The 22061-nt window shown below is 45.0% G+C and overlaps 1 protein-coding gene across 1 annotated transcript; it reads right to left on the minus strand.

Annotated features, from left to right (window-relative positions):
* Nucleotides 1-200: 200 nt before the first annotated feature.
* prkacaa (protein kinase, cAMP-dependent, catalytic, alpha, genome duplicate a) lies at nucleotides 201-21687 on the minus strand. Its single transcript, XM_076266462.1, has 10 exons — nucleotides 21029-21687; nucleotides 10383-10444; nucleotides 9772-9900; nucleotides 9532-9630; nucleotides 8603-8685; nucleotides 7540-7666; nucleotides 7020-7115; nucleotides 6493-6615; nucleotides 4828-4992; nucleotides 201-3923 (listed from the first exon to the last, which is right to left on the minus strand). Exons 1-10 carry the CDS (start codon nucleotides 21075-21077, stop codon nucleotides 3798-3800), a joined length of 1059 nt encoding a protein of 352 aa, XP_076122577.1. The 5' UTR covers nucleotides 21078-21687; the 3' UTR covers nucleotides 201-3797.
* Nucleotides 21688-22061: the final 374 nt, after the last annotated feature.

The raw sequence follows: 22061 nt of genomic DNA on the forward strand, positions 1-22061 counted from the left end.
GTGCCGCCAGGGGAGCAATTTAAGGGCGTACCGACTGGGACAGGCGTCCTTTAGCTGCATTCGCGCGCTCTTCCCAGACTGCGCCTCATCTGCTATTCATTATCAGCTTCGATTAATGAAAAGTTAGTCAACTAGCCACCCTTTGCTGTCGACCATCCATGAATAACAGGTCCAGCGTCTAACAAAATGCAGCCATGTAGTTGTAATTTTAACAAGTAAAACTTTATTGGAATGATACATGTTGTAAAATATTACTTTTTTTAACATACTCGATGTGTGCTAAGGGTATCTGTCAAGTTATCCAGAAGGTAAAATAATTAAGACTGATAAAGGCAGAGATATACAGTATTGTTCCCCGAAAAAAGGTACAACAGACTACACCATCACCATACCTGCATCGGGAGGAAAGATTCCTGTTATTTATACATTTAGAAAAAAATGACAAAAAAATCAACATTTTTTCCTCCATGATTCATAAAGCGAAATGTCTGTAGCCTAAGAAGTGCGTAAGGGAGAGTGGATGCATACAAAAGCAAAGGTAAGCATGAACTGGTGACCACAATAGAGCAAAACGGTGGAAGGGGGGGAAACAAGGAAGAGGGAAATGTTGACAATCGACACCGTTCAAGAAAGGTTAAAAGAGCCAGATAGGCTATTAAGTACTCGGTGTCATTCACATGTATATTATGAAGGTGATTGCTCCTTTACAAACCATTTCGGTTCTGCTCTTTCCTTTTTTTTAATGAAGCACTGTGCTATCGTCCACACCCCAGACACCAAAAACTTAAAACCAACCTCCTAAATCTGCACACCCAGTGTCGGTGTGTTATACAGCCACCAGGTGGCGCACACCACTGCCGCACTTCGAACAATAGTAATGTGAACGACGTGAGTTAAGAGCGTGAGGCCTGCACCAACACCAGGCCCGATTCGGTGGACATCCATATGTGACCTCCACTCTAAATATGACGGGAGTGGTACATAAAGGTGAGAAAACAAACATGATGAGTGCCTTGCACATCGCTCTAGAAAATGTGCAAATCCTTTTTTGCATCTTCATCACATTTGAAAATCACTTTGAGAGGATTTTGAAGGAGAAAGGTGCTTCATCACCTAACCATAACCACAACCACTAACCTGCAATGCAGTAAAGCATTACACTGTGCAGGGACCCTTCGAGAAATCTCTGAAACCCAGTATGTTTCCTCCTTCATACAGCATTTTAAACACATTTTTTACAAGACAGAATTCATCAGTTCTATTGAGTCAATTAACCCAGTCCTTCCAAACAAAAAGAGCATTTGAAAGGTTTAATAAGCTGGCAACAGACTATTAGATTTGTGAACATTCAGTTGAAATAATTTAAACTAGCCTAAATGTCATGACAAAACAATGTGTTAATGTTCATTGAAGAAACAAAAAGAAAAACACCAACACATATCAGCTGTGTGCTGTTGCAGCTGGCGAAAGAACAACTGACTGGGCGGATGGGCCAAAGATAATGAAATGAGTATGAAAGAAGTTCACATCAACCAAGAAGCCAAAAGTAAAAGTTTGGACAAACAAATTGTTTTGCATTATTGCACAGGGTTCTTAAAAAGCCAACCGTGTTGGGGATTAGGCCATAGATTGTCTCGCATCCTGCAGTACACACAGGGAATCCTGTCCAAAATGTAACCGGGCTAGCAGACTTTAAAATGACCCTCTTGCAATGATTCATTTCTGTACATTATAGGTAGATTTTTTTCATTTACAGATGGAATTGTAAGCCACATGGACGCATTGGTTTCCAGAATACACATCCAGAAAAAAAGTGTCTTTGTTAATGGAGTTAAGGAGGGGTAGGACATGTCAGAGGCTAGAGAGGGATTGACTGGACAATTTAAAAAGCTGCTTTAAAAGAAAAGCAGACGAAAAAGTTCACGGATCTTGTAGCCCAAGCTCCAACAACTATTAGAGATCATAGAGCTGGGGGGGGGGGGGGGGGTCTTGAGTAGAACTTTAAAAAAAAAAAAAAAAAAAACTCAAACCTGGCATATAGAAACAAATCTACACTCACTCCCTAAGCTCCCTTCAAATATTATGAAGCAACAGAAACAAAGGCATACACACACACACACACACCAACAATAACCTCCACCCCGCTCCCACCACCAAAAAAAAAAAAAAAAAAAAAAAAAAAAAAAATACCCACAACCTTGTGAAACCTGGCCCAAACAGATACCGAGAAGAACCAAAGAAAAGTGTTACTTACCCTTTTATACGTGTTATCTACAAAAATGGCATGCACCATGTATCTGAAACGTTTTGCGTTTTGCTACTTTTTCCCCTCTTTACAGTCTCCCATCACTTAAATTACTTACATAGCATTTAGGCTCTCAACAATGCCGTCAACATTTGTGATTTTGGCAGATATCATGTCAGTTTATTTGTAAAACAACCAAAAAAAAACTTCATTTAAGTTTTTTTTTCTTCTTTTATTCCACAGCTATTAAAGGCGAGAAAAAGCGATGGGAGTGAATGAAAGGGTGTGGAGTTAATCATATCGATGTATATTTATGTGCTACAAGAATCTATGCTCAGGAGTGATCATAAAAATGGTGGTGATTACTAAAAAAAAAAGGAAAACACATTATAGATTCTGTCCAAACGACTAAACAAACACTCACACACACACTTAAGAAGACACACATTATTCGCATAAAGGTTATTAACAAAAAGAAAGGGGAAAAACCTCATTCATGAGAGCCACAGATGGACATAATTATCCCTACAAAAGGCTGAGCATAGGTCTGCTAACTGATAGGTCCCTAGGACAATTAAGACCTACATGTCAAACCAGTTGAGAGACCAACTTTCGGTACATGACTCAAATCTAGTCTTGCTTTTCAAGTGGTCAACAGTGATGGAACAGAAAGCGCTGAAAAAAAATAAAGTAAAAAAAAATACTAACAATCGTGCCACAATATAAACACATAATCGATGAGTGTGTGTGTGTGTGTGTGGTGTGGTGATGCATCAGGCATCATGATTTCAATTCTCAAGAAAAAGAAAGAAAAAAAGACAGAACAGAGAGGGTTCGCTGCCGCCACAAGCTGAATCCCAGTGGAGGTACTTTTCAGCACGACCACTGAAAAAGCTGCCATCATGACAGGCACAGTAGAGACATTAGAGCTGAACTTTGTATTGCTTGGGCAGGTGAAGGATAAGGAGCAAGGGCAGACTGAGTGTGTGTGTGTCCAGATGGGGTGACGTGTGGTTTCTAATAACCAAGCAGTGATGGTGATGCCCTTGTTCACTGACAAGCACCCCCAGAGATGACCCACCCTGGGAAGGGCTGCAACCCAGTACCACATATACATCAACGCCAGCAACCAGCTGCAGTGACTCAACAGTGTCACTCTGCCTTGATTTTAAAAAGAAAAAAATAACCAAAAACAATGACGACGGATTACAAGAAGAAAAAAAGTGGACTGCATCTCTGCCACCAGACCAAGAGATAGAGAGAGGGGGGAAAACATTAAATGGATAAGTAATAGGTGAGAAACAATCGGAGAAGGCAACACTGCTGGCTCTATCTGGACCACTTCATTGCTCCTTCCGAGGAAGGGAAGGAAGGAGGGAGGGGGGTTGTACATTGTTGTTGTCGCTCTTTCTATGTGCAGGTCGGCAGTCCCGTTTTTTTTCCACCTTTATGCCCCCCCTCCCCCTCAACCCTTTGCTCTTTCTCTGTTCCTCCCCTCCACTTTTTCTCTTCCTCTTTGTCCCCACTCTGCCTCTGCTGCACCTGGGTGCGTTCAGAACTCGGCAAACTCCTTTGCACACTTCTCTGTGAAAGACACCCGGATCTCCTCCTCCTCGTAGTCATCGAAGTTGCTGGTGTCTCCAGGACCTTTGCACTTAGGGATGAAAGGAGCCTCCACCTTAAAATCACACACACACACACACACACACACACACACGTTACTCTTCATGCCACTTCAAAGATCATAAAATTACATTCTTCGTGACACATATAAAGATCCATGTCTACAGTATCACCACTTCTCTTTGTTACAGCTCTAAAATGGTGTGCTAAACTGCTAATTAGCCACACTGCCCTGTTTATAACGGACTGCTCCTTTGGACAATGGACCACACCGCATTTGAGTATTAGAAGTTATTGCACATTCAAGGTGGCAATGCAACCACTACGTGAACTGGAGCGCTTTAACTTCTGATACCCAAACTTAACATTATTATGCATTAAATTCTAATAACCCAATGCCATGAAGTCCATTATCTCCCTTACTCCCTAATTTACTGATATCATAAAACATAACAAAATGTCTGATATGCTAAAACTGTCTTGTTTGTAGAACTACTTTCCATCACACATTAATTAATTTCTCAACTTACAGGACAAACTGCCGTTACTAGTTCTAAATGGATGGTTGTTACAGCCAAAGTTCAGTCATTAGTTCCATCTCTTTCATTGCCAAGCTAGCATATCCAGAGGTTTTGTTGAGCCTTAGCTTTGTAAACTCACTGTTTTATTTACTCCAAATGCAGTGTAAGCCACCTCGGTCATATGTTACACATCAGTCATCAGTCACCTCAGTCAGATCGGCAATTTGTAACTCTGTTGCAATGTGCAATGTGTCTCTGCAGGACTAAAGCTTGTCCTTAGCTGCCCCCCGGCACCCCCCCCCCCCCCCCCCCCCCACCCCCTCACTTTGCACTTTACCAGAGTGACGGGACTTTACTTCCACACATACAACTGAGCAGGACACCACCGTGGGGCCTGGCCTGCCTCAGCTCAGCCTTTACTTTTTCACTGACACTGACCTTCCGCTGGTAGATGGCGATCCAGTCGGTGGTGGCGAACCACTTGTGGCCCTTGATGTCGTTGACGCCGTTCTTGAGGTTGCCGAAGCGCTTGGTCAGGTCCACCTGCAGCAGATTACGCAGCAGGTCCTTCAGGTCTGAACTGAAGTGCGATGGGAAGCGCACCTAAAAAAGCCAACGGGGTCAAAGGTCACTGCTGGGGTTCAGCCATGAGGCCAAATGAACGTCCCAACCTAAGCAGCTGTTAATCGGGTTCTGCATACAATTTCCCTTTTAGATAACATTTCATAATGCATTTCTACACAGCTGTGGTTGCACAAAGATTTACAAGTCAACCATGACAATGCTTTGAAAAGGGCTCTGATGCTCTGACAGTTGTTTGTCCTGCACCTGGGATGTGCACAGTGACCTCCTCTAACTGAATGTTCTGAAAATGACATGCTCACACATTCATTTGCTTGAGAGAATCAGATATTCTAGTAAACTTCCACTCAGCAGACAAAAGGGATTCTATATTCCACGTTCACACTTCATCTTCAATAATGCACACTTCTACACCAGACCATCTCTTGACTCAGAATTTTATACCGTAAATCCTCAAATTATGGCCGGGATTCTATTTATAGCTGGGCCTCGGATAATAGCAGGGGCGTGGTCAATTCGGACAAATAAAGGCCGGTCCCCAAATACAAGCAGGGGTTATAATTGCCTACCAGTAGGAATATCAGTCCACGAGCACTAGAAGACATTGTTTCGATTTAACTCAATGAAATTGAAAGCTCTATTATGTTCACTGTGTGCTGCTACCTTGGCCAGGGCTCACTTGTAAATGAGATACCTATCTCAATGTGATTTTCTTCCCTGGTTAAATAAAGATATAATAATAAAAAAATGATAAAAGAGCTCGTCTTAATATTTCATATTGTTGGTTGGTTTAATACTGTTGCCAATGAAAAGTCGTTGTCCTACAGCATGAGTCTCCAACACGTCGCTCTCAAGCTACCAGTCTCTTGCCGCTCCCTTCTGAGCTTGCCAGAGGCTCATGCAGTACTACTACATTTAAACACAATTGTTCCCGTGAAGCGTTCCATCCTACGAATATAATAAAAAGTAAATCATGCATAATTAAAAAGTAACTCAATTTAGGCTACTTGGCTACACAATAAGGTTTCCATTACAGCACAGCGCACGTTCAATGAATGAATGGAAGTGGCTACCTTGTCTCGCAATAAATAATAGTGAAATACCCCCCAGATTCCAGTGCCCATCAGTCCCAACATGTAGCAATATAATCAAACAGTCCAAAAGTAAATTAAATACCAAGCCAAACCGAAAATCTTCTGCTTTTGACAGCCTACCGATATGCCGGTTACAGAAAGTGTTGAACAGTGTTGGCCCACTTTAAGAGTAGCCTTTTACTTTACTTCTAAGAATAAAATTCTATAACAGAAGCCTAATAAGAAATAAAGGCCTGCCTCGAATACAACCTGGCACCAAATAAAGGTCTGTGCTTTGCGCAGTCTAAGTAAATAAATGACCCCGGCTACAATTTAAGGATTTACGGTATACACCCATATGTGACCCATATGTGGAAAAACAGAAGAGAGCAAAAAAGAATCGGAAGCAATTGGTCTCCTTTTTTCGCAGTTCAATATCTGGACTGACCTTTCCCGAGACAATCTTCTCATAGATCTGAATGGGCTGGTCAGCAAAGAATGGGGGGTAACCTGCGGCCATCTCATAAATAAGCACCCCCAAAGCCCACCAGTCAACAGCTTTATTATAACCCTAAAGAGGGAGAGATGTAAGGAGAGGCAGAGAAAAGGACAAATAGAAGCAAGGTCAGTAAGAGACAAAAAAAGACATCATATCCTTTCATGACTAAAGCCCGGGCTACAACAGGTCCGCAACTGAATCACTTTGTTTGTGTAGCATAGCAATTGTTTTGGAAGACTGGACTAATTTTTCCGAACATACTATCACGACTGATGTAGCCAGTTCCATTGATTACAACTTACTTATTGCAGCTGACATAACACCAACGGACTGGTTCAGTTACGTGCCCAGAATAGCCTCCCTGTACTGTACCGTCCTCCCATGACTCGGATATAGCCAAGATCAAAACATACAAACGCACGCACACACACACACACACACACACACACACACACACACACGGAAGGGGCACTCACTTTGCTGAGGATGATTTCAGGGGCCAGGTACTCTGGGGTGCCACACAACGTCCAGGTCCGACCTTTCACCCTTTTGGCAAACCCAAAATCTGTTACCTGTGTAAGGATAATCAAACTTAGTGTGAACACTGAGACTCCCACACCCAAAACGGCACAATGCCTGAGCTGAAAGCATCTCGTGAGGCTGACACATGTTGTGACTGAGGCAACAGTTACAATCCTTATTGTTGTGCTTACTGTGACTAAGTATATGTGAGTCACTCCCTGCACAATGATCTAAAATCCCAAACATTTCTCACATTCTCACAGATATAGATGCAGGCCAAATCTCAGAGTCAAACACAAAAAGTAGCAACGTGATTGATGGGTATTTTTGGTATTGGGCTCTGAAACACAGCCAGTGGCCATATCTGGAGTAACTGGGAGAAAGTCATGCAGGGAATGACTCCATCAGGACACCCAACTCCTCCTCTGCTGTCAAATCCTAGGATAGGATAGCACAGGCAGCAGGTGGACGTACCTGTATGTAACCTTGCTGGTCTATGAGCAGGTTCTCCGGCTTAAGGTCTCGGTAGATGAGGTCTAGTGAGTGGAGATACTCGAAGGTCAGGACGATCTGGGCGGCGTAGAAGCGGGCATGGGGCTCACTGGGAAGGAGACAAGCACAAAACAACAAATATTTTAAAAGACTCTTCCCACCCTGTCCACCATCTGTTTGACCTTCTGCCCTCAGGCAGACGATACAGAACACTTAGAACACGCACCACTTGATTGTTGAACAGTTTTTACCCAAAGGCCATCACTACACTGAACACTACCATGAAATCATCCAGATAACTGGGATTGTGCAATAATTGTATTTATTTATGTTTACAGCATATGTTGGCCGTATACCTGCTGACTGTGTGTGAGTGTTGGTGGAAGGGGAATGTGCAAATGTTATTTATATAGTTTTATTTTTTTACTTATTTATTGCTTGAGATCTGTCCTCACTTGGTGCAATGAAATTCCGTTGTATTCTTTTAAAGTCACAATAAAAGGAATCTGAATCTGAACAAGTGATCATGAGAGCAACAGACTCAGTTACAGTTTCAATGACCTTCTTCACAGCCACATTTCTCTCAACACATAGAAATACACTTTTAATCTGATTTGGTATACAAAGGGACAGCTGCTTGGTTGACTTGAACTTAGACAGATTGCAGAGAACAGAATTTCATTCATGAATATAGGCATTCTAGTGTGTCATCTGTGCTATTTTACACTAAAGAAATTTGCATAGCCTAGTTTTATGTCACTCATAAACAACAATACTACAAGTGCAGGTTCTCTTGTTGTGTGTTAGTCTGGCTGTCCACTTGTGGCTCCCAGCTCATGTTTCACTTGCATTACACAAAGTGAATCTGAATACACAAAGAGAATCTGAATTCACAAAGTGATCTTGCGTCTGGTTAAATTCAGGCTAACAAAAACAGCCATTACACAATACTGCGCACAGTATAATAATGGAACAATTATTAAGCTATGGTGTTATGGTTGGTATGGTATTACTATAGTAAATATGAGGTACAACAACAACTCACCTGAACCTGCCAATTCTCCTTAAATGAGAGAACATCTCGCCCCCAGGAACGTATTCCATGACCATGTACAGGTTTGTGTTGTCCTGAAGAGCACAGACAGCGGGCATAAGTACAACAAGAGTCATTGTCAAACATGTCAGAAGGCATGATACTGACTGATATCATAAGGCTGGGCAGTATATATCAATTTTTAAGATATGTCGATATATTTTCAAACTAGATATCGGATAAGACATTGTTTATATCAATATAGTTTATTTTGCGTTAAAATGACTACACGTTTCTTCAATTCAGCAACCAAAAAAGAATTCTCTGACTTGTAAATTAAGTACATTCAGAATGCAAATTCTCAACGTGGCGATGTAGAATGCAACAACTGTGCTGTGGAGCTTGCCTGGTGTAACTATAGATAGGTGTTGTACTTTGCTCGGAAACCACTGCAGCTGTAAGTTTAATAACAATAATTGTGCCATGCTCTCACATGTTATATCCATTTCTTGTTAACAAACATAAAATAATATATATATATATATATATAATAAAATAAGTACACCCAAATAAGATGTACAGACACAGCCATCTTCAGAGCAAAGATTCTAGAGCGCTACAGAGTTTGTTTTTCCCCAAAGTAATGTTGCTGAACTGCAGGTCTACACAGACACCAGCAAAGATTCAGTTGACAAACAACCCCTGTTTAAACTATGAAGACAGTGTAGGCCATTTGCGTAGGCTTGGGTTTGCTATACATTTTAAGGCCAAATTAAAGTGCAACTAATAACCCTAATGCATAGCCTAATGCTTTGGTGGAAACAGGAAAAAAAATATTTAAAAAAAATAAAAAAATATTGTATATATAGAAAAATATCGATATATTGTATATCGCCAGGACACACAGGACACAGACACACACAAACAAGCAATGACTGTACCTTGAAGGAGTGCTCCAGCCGCACTAGGAAGGGGAAACTGACAGCCTGCAGGATGCGCTTCTCGTTCAGCGTGTGCTCTATCTGTTTGAGCTTCACCACCTGAGACACACACACACACACACACACACACACACACACACACACACACACACACTTCAGTGAGCAACAATACTAATGCCGCAAGGAGCAACCACATCAAAGCCACAGCAGTCATGGGAGTATCCATTTAGGCCACTCTACCTTCTGTTTGTCAAGGATCTTCATGGCAAAATGCTGGCCCGTTTCTTTATGTCGTACCAGCATGACCCGTCCGAACGAGCCCGTGCCCAGGGTCTTCAACCGATCAAACTGGTCAAGGGCTGCGGTGTTCTGTGGAGAGGGGAAAAACACTGTCAGAACTATAGTTGATAAATAAGATAAGGATTTGATTCTAATGAATCAGTAGAAACTCTAGTACAGTTTACAATCACTTAACACGCATGGCCTACAATCGTTCAGACCCATGTTAAGGAATACCATAGAACCATAAGCATTTACCATATTTCTGGAGCTTACAAAAAAATACTCTCCAAAACCTCAGTTATATATGGGGAAAAGATTCACCATTCATTTCATCATTCCTGCCTCATATCATTGCACCATATGCCCAGTAGGGGGCACACCCCCCCCACCCCCCTCAGACACTTAGTACCACAGTCACAAAGGTGAACTGAAGGTGAAACATACCAGGGCCTGCCTGATAGCGTGTGTACATGAGGGCATTCCTTCAATGAGTGAGAGGCCAGGGCGGCCATGTTGTGTGTGTGTGTGTGTGTGTGTGTGTGTGTGTGTGTGTGTACTGGTGGACTCACCTGTGCAGGGTTCTCCCATTTCCTCAGGAAGTCTTCTTTGGCTTTGGCGAGGAACTCCTTCACTGTAGGAGACAAGAGAGAACAGAGGCTTAGAGCACATACACTTCTTTTCTAGAGGATTTCAGCAATGATCTGATGCCTGATCGGCAGCCAACTTAAAACTGCACTCATTCACTCCTGAAGCGCCATGATATGAAAACCATAGGGGTGCTTGTGGTCGTTATCTGTTGGTTTCATAGACTGTAGGTTTGAGCCACATGATATTGTGGATGAAAAAAAAAGCAGTTAACCCTTAAAGGTGGGGGTTTTTGAACATTCTAACATAAGATTCCGTTCCGTAACAATTCAAGGTTCTAAAATTCTATGTTGAATACAATGAACCCAGAGCCTTATAGATAGATCCAGAGCCATATAAAGGTACCTTTATATGGCTCTGGATAGATCTATCTATCTATAAGGCTCTGAATGAACCCAGTTATTCTTTAGAACGTTCATTTTCCAACATTCCCGTCACACCGGTGTGATGGTACACCTTTATGAATGCATAAAATGGAAAATCTAAAAACTGGTTACAGTTGTTACACATGAAGCTTAGACCAGTGTTTTTTAACCACTGTGCCGGGGCACACTAGTGTGCCATGAGAGATCATCAGGTGTGCCGCAGAAAATTACCCAAATGTCACTCACTGGTCCAGAAAAGCAACTGTTGCATCAAAGAATTTATAACCACATGCTCTCATTGATTGTATGATTGCACTATTTGTGGTATGCAGGCATTGTACAACGGGGGCCCCATATCCAGTATTCACAGAAACATCACATATCCAGTTCATAACAACAATTAAATTAGATATAGTCACCTACAAATGAAACAGAGGGCGCTTGTTTTATTAAGCAGGTCTTGCATAGAAGCCATATTAAGGCCATATCTGTGTATTATTTGACATTTTAGGCTATGGTATGTTTATTTTTTCTTCACACAGGATGTTAGTGTGCCGTGGGACATTTTAAGTGTCAAAAGTGTGCCGTGGCACAAAAAAGGTTGAAAAACACTGGCTTAGACAAATAACCTAAACCTGGGGGGAAAAACCCTCTCATGTGGGTGTCAATAGTGGTTGAAATAGATCAAGTCATTGTAGTTCTTAGAAGAGCACAAGATATATATGATAAATCAAGTTTATGACTGGTTACACCGGCAAGACAACCAACTCATTATGCAACTTCAGTTCTCTACATTCATTTCTTACATATTTCATAACAGGATATGTGACTGAAAGGCTTCTCAGTTGGAGATGTAACTACACATGGGTGGATTATCATGGGGACATTATCTAAGAGGCTGAGGGCTGCAATACTGTTTAGTTTGATAGCCAAGACGGCACAATTTTAATATAGCTATATCTACATTGTTATAACATAGCCATATGTTGTTAGGAATTTGAACAACCAAAATAATAGTGAAGTTTACTGACTGACTACTGACATAATTTTGAGGGAAGCCCTAAAACCAAGTAATTCAGATCATCATATTTTTTGGTTAGTCTACAGCCATAGCAAGAATAAATTGCCATAATTTCCCTCTGGGGATGAATAAACCAATCAATCAATCAATCAATCAATCAATCAATCAATCAATCACAAAAGGTAACCTATATCAGTTTATATATCAGCATCAAATAAATAAAATGTCTTAATAGCAACTTTGTTGTCTATAAAAATACAACAAATATTGACACATTTGACTAGTTGAGTCTTCGGAAATAAAAATCAACACAGAAAATGAAAATCCAGTACAACAGCTTCTTTTCAGTCAGTCCTTTTCACTGGTCTAATCTGTCTAAGCGTATAACCTGGTTGGTCTAGTCGCAGCGAGTATTATACTTGTTTGCAGGGCCCATGGCTATCTCCACTAAACCAATGCTAGCACCGGTCCAATTTCCACAGCTGCAAGAGGCATATTGACCAGATCCCTGCATTATATAACACATCCTGCCCCGGCCAGCCACACAGGAAAACTGGAGAGGCAGAGCCCCTGATCGATAGTATCCACCACTGTGTGCACATGCACATGGGTGGCATCTGCCTTTAAACCGCCACACAAAGCCCCAAAGTTCAGACCGGCGACACGTTAAAGAAGAAGCCTTCTCCTTTTGCCCTGAAACTGCCTATCGCCGCCCATACACGCCGCTGTCTCATGCACAATCATATTTGGTGGCCTTATCTTTATTGGGCTAAACGCTCTGTGGGAACATCCAGATTACAGCAGGGCCTTCCTCATTCCACACCACCACTACTCACATGTGTGAGAGAGAGAGAGAGAGAGAGAGAGAGAGAGAGAGAGAGAGAGAGAGAGAGAGAGAGTGTGTGTGTGGAAAAAGAGAGAGAAAGTGAGGGTATACACACAATTTTATGTTACTGTTTCCTGTAATGCTGTCAATGTTCTAATTGTTATGCTGTTTTAATTGTGCTTTGGCAACACTGTACTTACTTACAGTCATGCTAATAAAGCAACCTTGAATTGAATTGAATTGAATTGAATTGGAGAGAGAGAGAGAGAGAGAGAGAGAGAGAGAGAGAGAGAGAGAGAGAGAGAGAGAGAGAGAGAGAGAGAGAGAGAGAGAGAGAGAGAGAGAGAGAGAGAGAGAGAGAGAGAATAGTAAGTAAAGATCAGACAGACAAGAGAAAGACTGTAGATGGCTTCTAAACGCAATAGTTCTCAAATAGTCATCCACCAACACTGATCCAATAAAAAGTTTGACCATCTATCATTAACATCACACACTGTGACAGTCTTTTTGAACACACATGCAGTGGCGGCGATGCTATCTCTGGCCTGCCCCCCCCCCCCACCACACCCAGACAGAGCTGCTGCTCCAGTAGCCTGCTCCACTCCGCCCAGCCACACATGCACAGGAGGTGAGAAGAACTCGACTCCTCACAAGCCAACCAAACACATGCACAGGAGGTGAGAAGAACTCGACTCCTCACAAGCCAACCAGCCACCACAAACCCGTGTGCACAGAGTAAAGGAAATAAGATACATCAGTGGAGATAACCGAAAGCGCGCGCGCACACACCACACACACACACACACACACACACACACGGCTCTACATTTCCTGCCAGAAAGACCACAAGAAGTTTCCTCAAAAGGACTCTGAGCATTTGGCCCTTGTGGTTCATAGAAACCAACAAGTCCATTAGGCTCTTTCAACAGCAAAACAAAACAGTAGTGGCTTCTCTCTCGTCTATGTTTTTACTCCCCGGGTTCCATGGCGACCGCCCTGGAAGGATGCAGCCGGTTCCCACCCCTTACCCCACTCCAGCAGGGCCGTGGGACAGTCAGACGTGGAGCCTCCCCCGCCATCAGCTGTTCGAGAAGCTGCTGACTCTCGGGCCTCCCGTGATTCTTTCGACTCCCGTGGCTCTTTTGACTCCCTTGATTCTCGTGGCTCTTTTGACTCCCTTGATTCTCGTGGTTCTTTTGACTCCCTTGATTCTCGTGGCTCTTTTGACTCCCTTGATTCTCGTGGCTCTTTTGACTCCCTTGATTCTCGTGGCTCTTTTGACTCCCTTGATTCTCGTGGCTCTTTTGACTCCCTTGATTCTCGTGGTTCTTTTGACTCCCGCGACTCTTTCGGTTCTTTAGGTTCTCGCAATTCCCTGGATTCCAATGTCTCTTTTGGCTCTTTCGCCTCCCGCAACTCCCGGGCTTCTCGAGACTCTCGGGACTCCCTTTTCCCGCCGTGCCTCCGGGAGCTCTTGCGCTCGCTCATCGGGCTGCTGGGCCTCGTCCCGCTCACAGACTCATGCTTCCTTGGTGATGGAGGCTGCCCAGGGGCTGAGGCCGGGGCTGCAAGTGGAGGCTCTGGCTTCAGCACTAAAGAGGTAGCACCACAGCAGCGTCCTGGTTCACAGCTCACAGTGCCCTGGGTATTCAGTCCTCACAGTCCAGCCTGCAGAGAGCATGAGCCTCTCAATCTCCTCTGTGGTCACTGTAGTCACCACAGCTGCTAACTTTACCCAGCACAATCAATTGGACCCTTGCTCCGTTTCAATCCTTATCAATATTTATTCTGCACACAGAGTAGACACGCAGGCACACACACACACACACACACAGTATTGATCCTCCCTTGGGTCCGGTCACCAGGAGGGGCATCATCACCAATCACAACAACAAAGGTGAGAGACTGACAGCTCGTAAAGCCAATCCCCTGGTTGGCTACTAACCATACTTCATTAACAGTTGTTACGGTGACTGGACACAAGAGGTCGAGTGGCGCTGGAGTGACATGGAAAACCACCCTGGAGCTCAACCCACCAACACACAACCATATCCTGTGTGTGTCCTCCAGCAGACAAAGCATATCCATCTACCGTCCATCCCTCCATCCATCCATCCATCCATCCATCGATCAGACCCATGGATGGATCAGTAGTGCCCAGCGGCAACTGTGTGCCACTTTGACGTAAAGCAGGCTGGGAAGTGTGGTGGTGCTGGTGGTGGGAGGGGAGGCTGTGGGGTCAATGGGGCCAAAAGGGGGTTAGCAGTGGTCTGGGCATCAGATAGGGGGCGCGCTAAACCAGATATCATCTCCACAGCCAAATAACGCTTGAGCTTCCAGCCGCCACTCGGTGTGGGGCACGTCCCTAGTGGCACATGGCACGTGGCACAACGCCATGTATCCGAGCCAGTGAAATTTGCGGTCAGAGCAACAGTGGGTACATGAGCACAGAGATCCACAAGCTCATTTGACGAAACCCGGAGATGACGGCCGTATTTCTGGTAAGTTTACAAAATTTGTTTTCACTGCTTTTAAATCCAGTCGCTATGTGGTTCTTTAAGTCCTGCAGTCAGCATGACAGTAAAAAGCAGAGCGGGGAGGGAGGCAGGAAAGCAGCATCTGAGCTTTACAGTAGAGAGGTAGACACCCTGGCCATGGTGAACATGGGGAGCAGACAAGGGCGGGGATGCAGCTTAAATGCTGTTGAGCGATGCAGTGCTGTTTATTTCCCATGTATATCTTGAAGACCTTGCATGTGCCACATTAAAAGGAAAACTGGCTACAACCTCCTGACTAAACAAAGGCTGGGGGCAGAAGGGAGAGACAAAGAGAGGAGCAGAATGAGACAGTGAGTCAGTGAGTGGGAGTGTATGGAGTGGGAGTGTATGGAGTGGGAGTGTATAGGGAGAGTGTGTAAAGTGACAGATGGGTGGAGGGAGGGGGTGCAGACAGACAGTCAGACAAAGCAGACAGACAGACAGACAGACAGAGAGAGAGAGAGAGAGAGAGAGAGAGAGAGAGCGCAGAGAGGGAGAGAGGTGGCCAGACGGGGGGGAATCACATAAACACAGCGCAGCACACACGGATCGACACTCTATTAAGCCCCACGCTACAGGACTCTGGCCCGCGCCGCTGACGGACACACGGACGTCTCCCAGGAGACAGACACACGGGCGCGATGGAACTCCTGTGTGACGCAGCCAATGCCAGGCAACAGAGCAAACACGAGACGCTGCATAAAGAGAGCATTGTGCGAGTGTTAGTGTGCGTTTGTGAGAGAATGTACGTGTGTGTGTGTGTGTGGGGGGGGGTAAAGCACCGTAAGTCACACACCCCTGTCCAAATCTCTAATCAGGGAACAATCTGCAGAACACCGCAAGCTCGTCCAATGCCCCAGCTTCCTGTTTCGCTGCTTTCACTACACTGCTACTGTTTTAAAACAAAAACAGCTAGACAGAGAAAGCCAAGCGCTTCAGGGGATGTCACCATCCCAGTTGAGCAGCTGAGGCCCACATTTGGCTTTTCAGAAAAAGAAATCTTTACACAGTTTAGGGGACTGTACTGGACCACCCTCACCTATTTGAGTTAAGCAGCTAGATAACCAAGGACAGTGACAGCTTTTTAAAGAGCAATATACAGAAGCATTATGCTTCCTAATTTTTGGATTTCAGGTAGTTCTTTTTATTCACACTACACTGCATTCATTTAACATGCATAACATAGACTAAAAGAAACTGTCCTTCTTCAAATGGAAGATTTATTGAACGACTCATTCTGTGAATCCATCCCAAATCTGACTCTACCAAACCACATATTGATGACAATGGTTCAATGATGACAGGAGAGGCCTGATTTACAACCTCACATGCATCTACGAGAGCCAGACCGAGCGAATGGCAGCAGCAGCAGTCAGAAGATCTCCTCAGACGAGCTGCTCACAGCCAACCACCCCCATCAGCCGTCCCTCCTCCCACCCACTCAGCCAATCAAAACACTCACTCCAGCCAAGGACCCCCGCCCCTCAATCCCACCCCCCCCCCCCCTACCACCACCACACAAACACACAAAACCCTTTTTGAGCAGCACAGCTCTGTAAAGTCAGTCAGTCAGGCACTCACTCCAGCGGCAGGCCTCAGGCTCGTCCGGCAGCTGGAGGTGACTGTCGTTCTCGCGACTGCCCAAGCACGGTCCGGCGCGCTGGAACAGTCTCCCCGCCAACTTTTGCAGAACCGACATGCCACCAGAGGGTGTGTATGTGTGTGTGTGTGTGAGAATGTGAGTGTGTTTATGTGAGAATATAAATGTGTGTGGCAAAAAGTAAAAACAAGTGTAGCCTTATTGGTTAAGTGTGCCCAGTCCCCAAGTCCAATCAAGAGCTCGCACCACCCCTCCGTCTCAGTCCAACTCGATGTTTTGTCCAGACCTCTCCAAACTTCCTTTAAGCCTTTTTGTGCCACCCCCACCTCACACACCTCCACGTCACTGCGTCCACCACTCTCTCTTCCTCCGTCCTGCCTGAGCTCAGACTCGGCCAGCAGGCAGGCGGGCAGCGCTTCTCCACTTCCTGTCGCGCCACACACTGTCCACCCAGCCCTTTCCTGTGGGCCCGAGGCTCCCCGAGGCACCAGGAAACTCCCGCTCTTCCCCTGACCGCTAGCGGAGAAAAGGGCAGGTAGGGCAAGAGTGCTGCTGCTGCTGCTGGTGGTGGTAGTAGAGTGGTCGTGGAGGGCAAGAGGAGAGACATAGACATTTGCTCCAGAAGCTCCAAAAGCTGCAAACACCACCCCACCCTCCAAGACAGGTGAACTTTAACCCTGCCAGTCGTGGCCCACGATCTCCTTAAGGTCCTTCCCGACCGGCGCGCTGCAGGTCCTCGTCCTCCGAACCATGCAGATGTACTGGAAAACTGAGTCGACTCGGCGTGTGCCTGCGTAAGCCCCCACCACCACTACCACCACCACAACTCTGACCACCATGCCCCTGCACCTGTTCCTGGGCATCAGGGTGGACCTTGGGCAGACACAGCTGATTGGGGGACTGGCTTTAGTGGGGGGAGGGCACTGTGTGAGGTTAAGTGTTTGAAAAATGTTTGAGAGTTTAAAATATGATTTGTATGAGAGAGACAAAGAGAGAGTCATAGAGTAATGTCAGGTGTGTGTGTGTGTGTGTGTGTGTGTGTGTGTGTGTGTGTGTGTGTGTGTGTGTGTGTGTGTGTGGGGGGGGGGGGGGGGATGACATTAGTGCAGCTGGAAGTTACAAAGTGTGTGAAAACGCATGCTCCTTAGACTGGATGTGTGTGTGTGTGTGTGTGTGTGTGTGTGTGTCTGTGTATTTATGTGTGTGTGTGTATGTGTGTGTGTGTGTGTGTGTGTGTGTGTGTGTGTGTGTGTGTGTGTGTGTGTGGGGTGGGGGGAGTTGTTATTTTTGTATATAATAAGGTTTGTTTGTTTGTTTGTGTGTCCATGAGTAGGGGAGAACTCCAAACCTGCCCTCCTTGAGGGGATTGGCTTACCAGCTCGCACTGCTACGGCTTAATCACCCACCTCCATGAAAGGCTTCAGAATAGGAACATAATCTGCCAACCCCCTACCCCCCCAGCCCTGCACCCTGCCCTAGTCCTCTCCAGTCCCCCCCCCCCCCCCCACTCCATACCAACGCCACCCTCACAATCCCACCACCAGCGGCAGCAGCAGCACACGTGCCACACCGCAGCTGAATGTATCGGGCATATTCAAATGACATGCAGTCCCATGCAAATAGAAATCCACTCTTCACACTTACGCTCCACCGGCAGCCTGTTGCGAAGGCCCATTTCACACATCCCTGCTTCACCTCACGGCCAGCAGACACAAACGCACGCGCGCACTCTTTCTCTCTCTCTCACACTCACACACTCTTACAACCAGCGATGTCGGCGCTGGCTCTAAATTGCAGATTTTGCACAAGGTGTTTCGACAGTGGTGGCAGGCTGGATTTAAAAAATCTGGCAGCCACGCATGTGTTCCATTCCTGCGGTAGGGTAAAGCTAAATCACTCACACAACACAAGTGAAGAGGTAGTGGCTGGCCTCTGCAGGACAGTTTGGTGGTGGTGGGGGGGGGGGGGGGGTTCTCCGGCGCCGAGAAGAGAAGTGAAGAGGAAATGAGATAAATAGGGAACAGAGAGTTGTTGGGATAGTAGGAAAGGAGGAAGAGAGAACAAGAGAGAGCAGAGCTGCCCAAAGATGGGCACAAGAGGGTCACACACACACACACACACAAGTAGTCTTGTTCTAAACACTGGGCTATCACATGATGTTCAAGAGACTCCTCAGCGTCACAGTTAAGCCTGGAGTGGATCACATCGACTGGATCATATGACACCTCTACAGCCCAGAAAATGCCGCCCCCCCCCCCCTGACACACACACACACACACCACCACCAGACTTCCAATACCCCCCCCCCCCCACACACACACACACACACACAGGACAACGCACACAGCCCCACCATCACTACTACTTTGTGCGGCCACTGATGTGACTGCCACAGAGCGTGAACATAAACAGACTTCCTGTGAGGGGAAGCGTCTCTGCCTGCAGGTCAGGCGGGCCCGGCCCCCTGAGGGTCACCAAACTGTATATTTTTGCATGCGGGCCCTCACAAGAGCCAGAGCGACCCAGCGCTTTAGTTCTAGGTCCCTATACCCTCCATTGCCATCTGACCTACACTGCACTTCTCCTCAAACTTTGCCACTTTCCCCATCTCCTTCTGAGGTCACAAAGGCAACTTTTCCGATCTCGGAGAGGTTGATAATGAGCTTGTCAACACCACGTTATTTTCCTCTCCATTGCACATGTGGTATAAAACTCTACTTCCCCTCCACAGGTATGCTTTGTATACTGCCACCCGTATCTTCTTCTGACTCAGAAAACAAAATAACAGCAAACATAAAAAAAAAAAAAACTGTTGACCTATGCTCCATCCTAAAGGATCCACTGTCTTGAGACAATGTGCAGACAACACTGAAATACAAAACATTGGGGTTTGTTTCCTAAAATGTTCCCCAGAAAGAAAGAGATTGTTTTGAATACTGAACAGGTTGTGATAGTCGCGGTGGAACACTGCATTTGGGAACTAAAGCTTTGAATTGAAAATCCAAAGAGATAGCCTACCTGTTCCTTACTTCCTCTTTGTTACAGTCATCTCAAAGGTAGATAACAGCAATTTATCATCTAACCTGCCCCCTGAACAGTCAACTTGTGAATGAGGTTGCCATACCCAGACAAGGAAACATGGCTCCGAGCTACTGGAGTCCTATATCTTCAGTCTCACGAAAATATGTATGTTTGTGTTAGCAAACTCTAAACAACACGCATTTGAGGTCTTCATTTTAGCTTCTTCTATTCTAATTCATTATATACAGCAAAAAAATCTCTAATTATTTGGCATACCAAGACTATCAAAACTAATCTCAACCATGGAGGAAAAGCTTTGGTTGGCTTTGGTTGACACTAAGCACAACAAGTCTGGGTTCATGACACTCGTGTTCCATAACACGCTCTCTCTCACCCCACACATAAACACACGTTATGTTCCATTATATTCTACACGTTCTACACTTGGCCACATACTGCTGGACATTGCAGTGATAACCTTAATGGTACATTACGTTTTGAATACCTAACCAACCATGACAACGATAGGCCTACTTCAAATGCTACTGTGTTTGAAAGTCCTGGCTAGTGGATGCATTTTCAATATTTGCTGCAAGCATTACGCAAAGTTTTTTTTTATTATTATTATTATCTCACCTAGACATCATAACTGTGCATCACGTCACATTCAAAATCAAACCAAACTGTCACAAGTGCAATGGCAGGGTAAAAGGCAACGTTGCAGATCTCTACAGAGTGTAAAATGGCCAATGTCAAGCAATACCACCAAGTATTTCCTTTTTGAAGGCGAGGTTCAAAGACCCCTCAAACTGACAGGAAGGAGGGAAGTGGTTGAAGTAAGACCTATCGTGAAGCTTATCCAAACCTGTGCATGTAACATTTGCGTGTGTTAGTTCGTAAAACGACATTGGAAGAAAAAAAGTCAACAGGATTCGAGGGCCTTGACCGACTGCTGCTACTCATCTTCAGGAGAGCAAAGAAAACAACTAAGCTAGTTAGCTAGCTACGCGTTTACATAGGTGTTTCAGTGCCTTGGCTACCTAGCCAGTCAGCTAATAATACATAATCGAAAGTGTTCCCCATTGACATTTGGCCCACCTATTCAGGTGATGCATGAAGACCCGAAATAATTCTGCATCATACTAAGGTTGCTAGCTATCCAGCCAATTGACTAATGTTTAACCATACAAGCAAACTCACCACTCTCCATCTCGTTGCCCTTGTTCTTGGCGGTGGGCGCGTTGCCCATGATTGCAGGCCAGGTAGGAGATCCCTTGATACAGAATTTCTTGCGATTTTCTTTACGTCCACTTCTCAATCGAGTCTTCAATATCTAGAGTCGATGCGCACGTAGTCTACAAACATAATTCGCAACACGTCTATACCAATCGTGGTATCTCCCCGTTGTTTGTTCTACCTTGCGTTGAAAAAAGTCCGTAGGTAACGTTTGCTAGCTAAGTAGCTAGCTAGCGAATAAACGCCAGCTAGCTCTCTGAGTTAGCTATTTAGCTACCTTTGGGTTGCAGTAAACTGCTAGCCAACTAATGTTTCTCGGCTCCCTGGGTACAGTAGAAATCGTCGAAACCAGTTCTTTGCGTGTATCTCTACCCCTCGAACGTAGCTAACGCTACCCCCTCAGACTCTACTGTAGCACCCAGCAAGGCCCGGACTCTGCTGCTGGAGAAGCCAAGACTTCTCTAACAGCTGGTATTATTTCTCTAATAAAAAATAATTTTCCCCTTTCCAGTTGGTCCCTGCCCCGATGACTTTCTAGGATCCAGAACCGCTGCAGCTAGCTAGCTTGTTCGCATAATTCGACAGACCCCCATTAATCCTCCGACTACAGCTAACGTTAGAGGGAACTCCAGCTTCAGACAGAACCAATCCCCTAAATCTTTCTTATTGGTCAATGTTCAGATGACAGGCTCAAAGAATGTCTTTGATTGGATACAGTTTTGCATGTGTGGTCTGTGCAGAATTGTGATTTGTCAAAGACTATCTGTCAGGTTAACTTTGTCCCACCCTCGCAGTCCAATGAATAACGTCATCTATTTTCATACTATTCATACAGTTAAGATCCACATTTCAGTTCAGTCATTTAGAACTGCAACTTAACTGTGCAAAACATTTCGTAGATCCACATAAATTATTCTGGCCAGCAGCCCATGGCTTCTGAAACGAAATGGCCTCTCCCGCCCGACTAATCTGTGATTGGCTGTGTGACGTCAAGATG

This window comes from Alosa pseudoharengus, unplaced genomic scaffold (assembly GCF_046254945.1).
Source record: "Alosa pseudoharengus isolate Yale_2024_CS ecotype anadromous, Long Island Sound unplaced genomic scaffold, YU_APseudo_1.1 YU_APseudo_1.1_scf_4, whole genome shotgun sequence".
Taxonomy (NCBI): Eukaryota; Metazoa; Chordata; class Actinopteri; order Clupeiformes; family Clupeidae; genus Alosa; species Alosa pseudoharengus.

Coding starts and splice junctions, on each gene's coding strand:
- prkacaa (XM_076266462.1), bottom strand. CDS start 21,077: ATGGGCAACGCGCCCACCGCCAAGAACAAGGGCAACGAGATGGAGAGT. Junction 10,445..21,028: donor GGGCAACGAGATGGAGAGTG/GTGAGTTTGCTT, acceptor TGTCTCCTACAG/TGAAGGAGTTCCTCGCCAAA. Junction 6,616..7,019: donor CTGAAATCATCCTCAGCAAA/GTGAGTGCCCCT, acceptor CTCCCTCTTTAG/GGTTATAATAAAGCTGTTGA.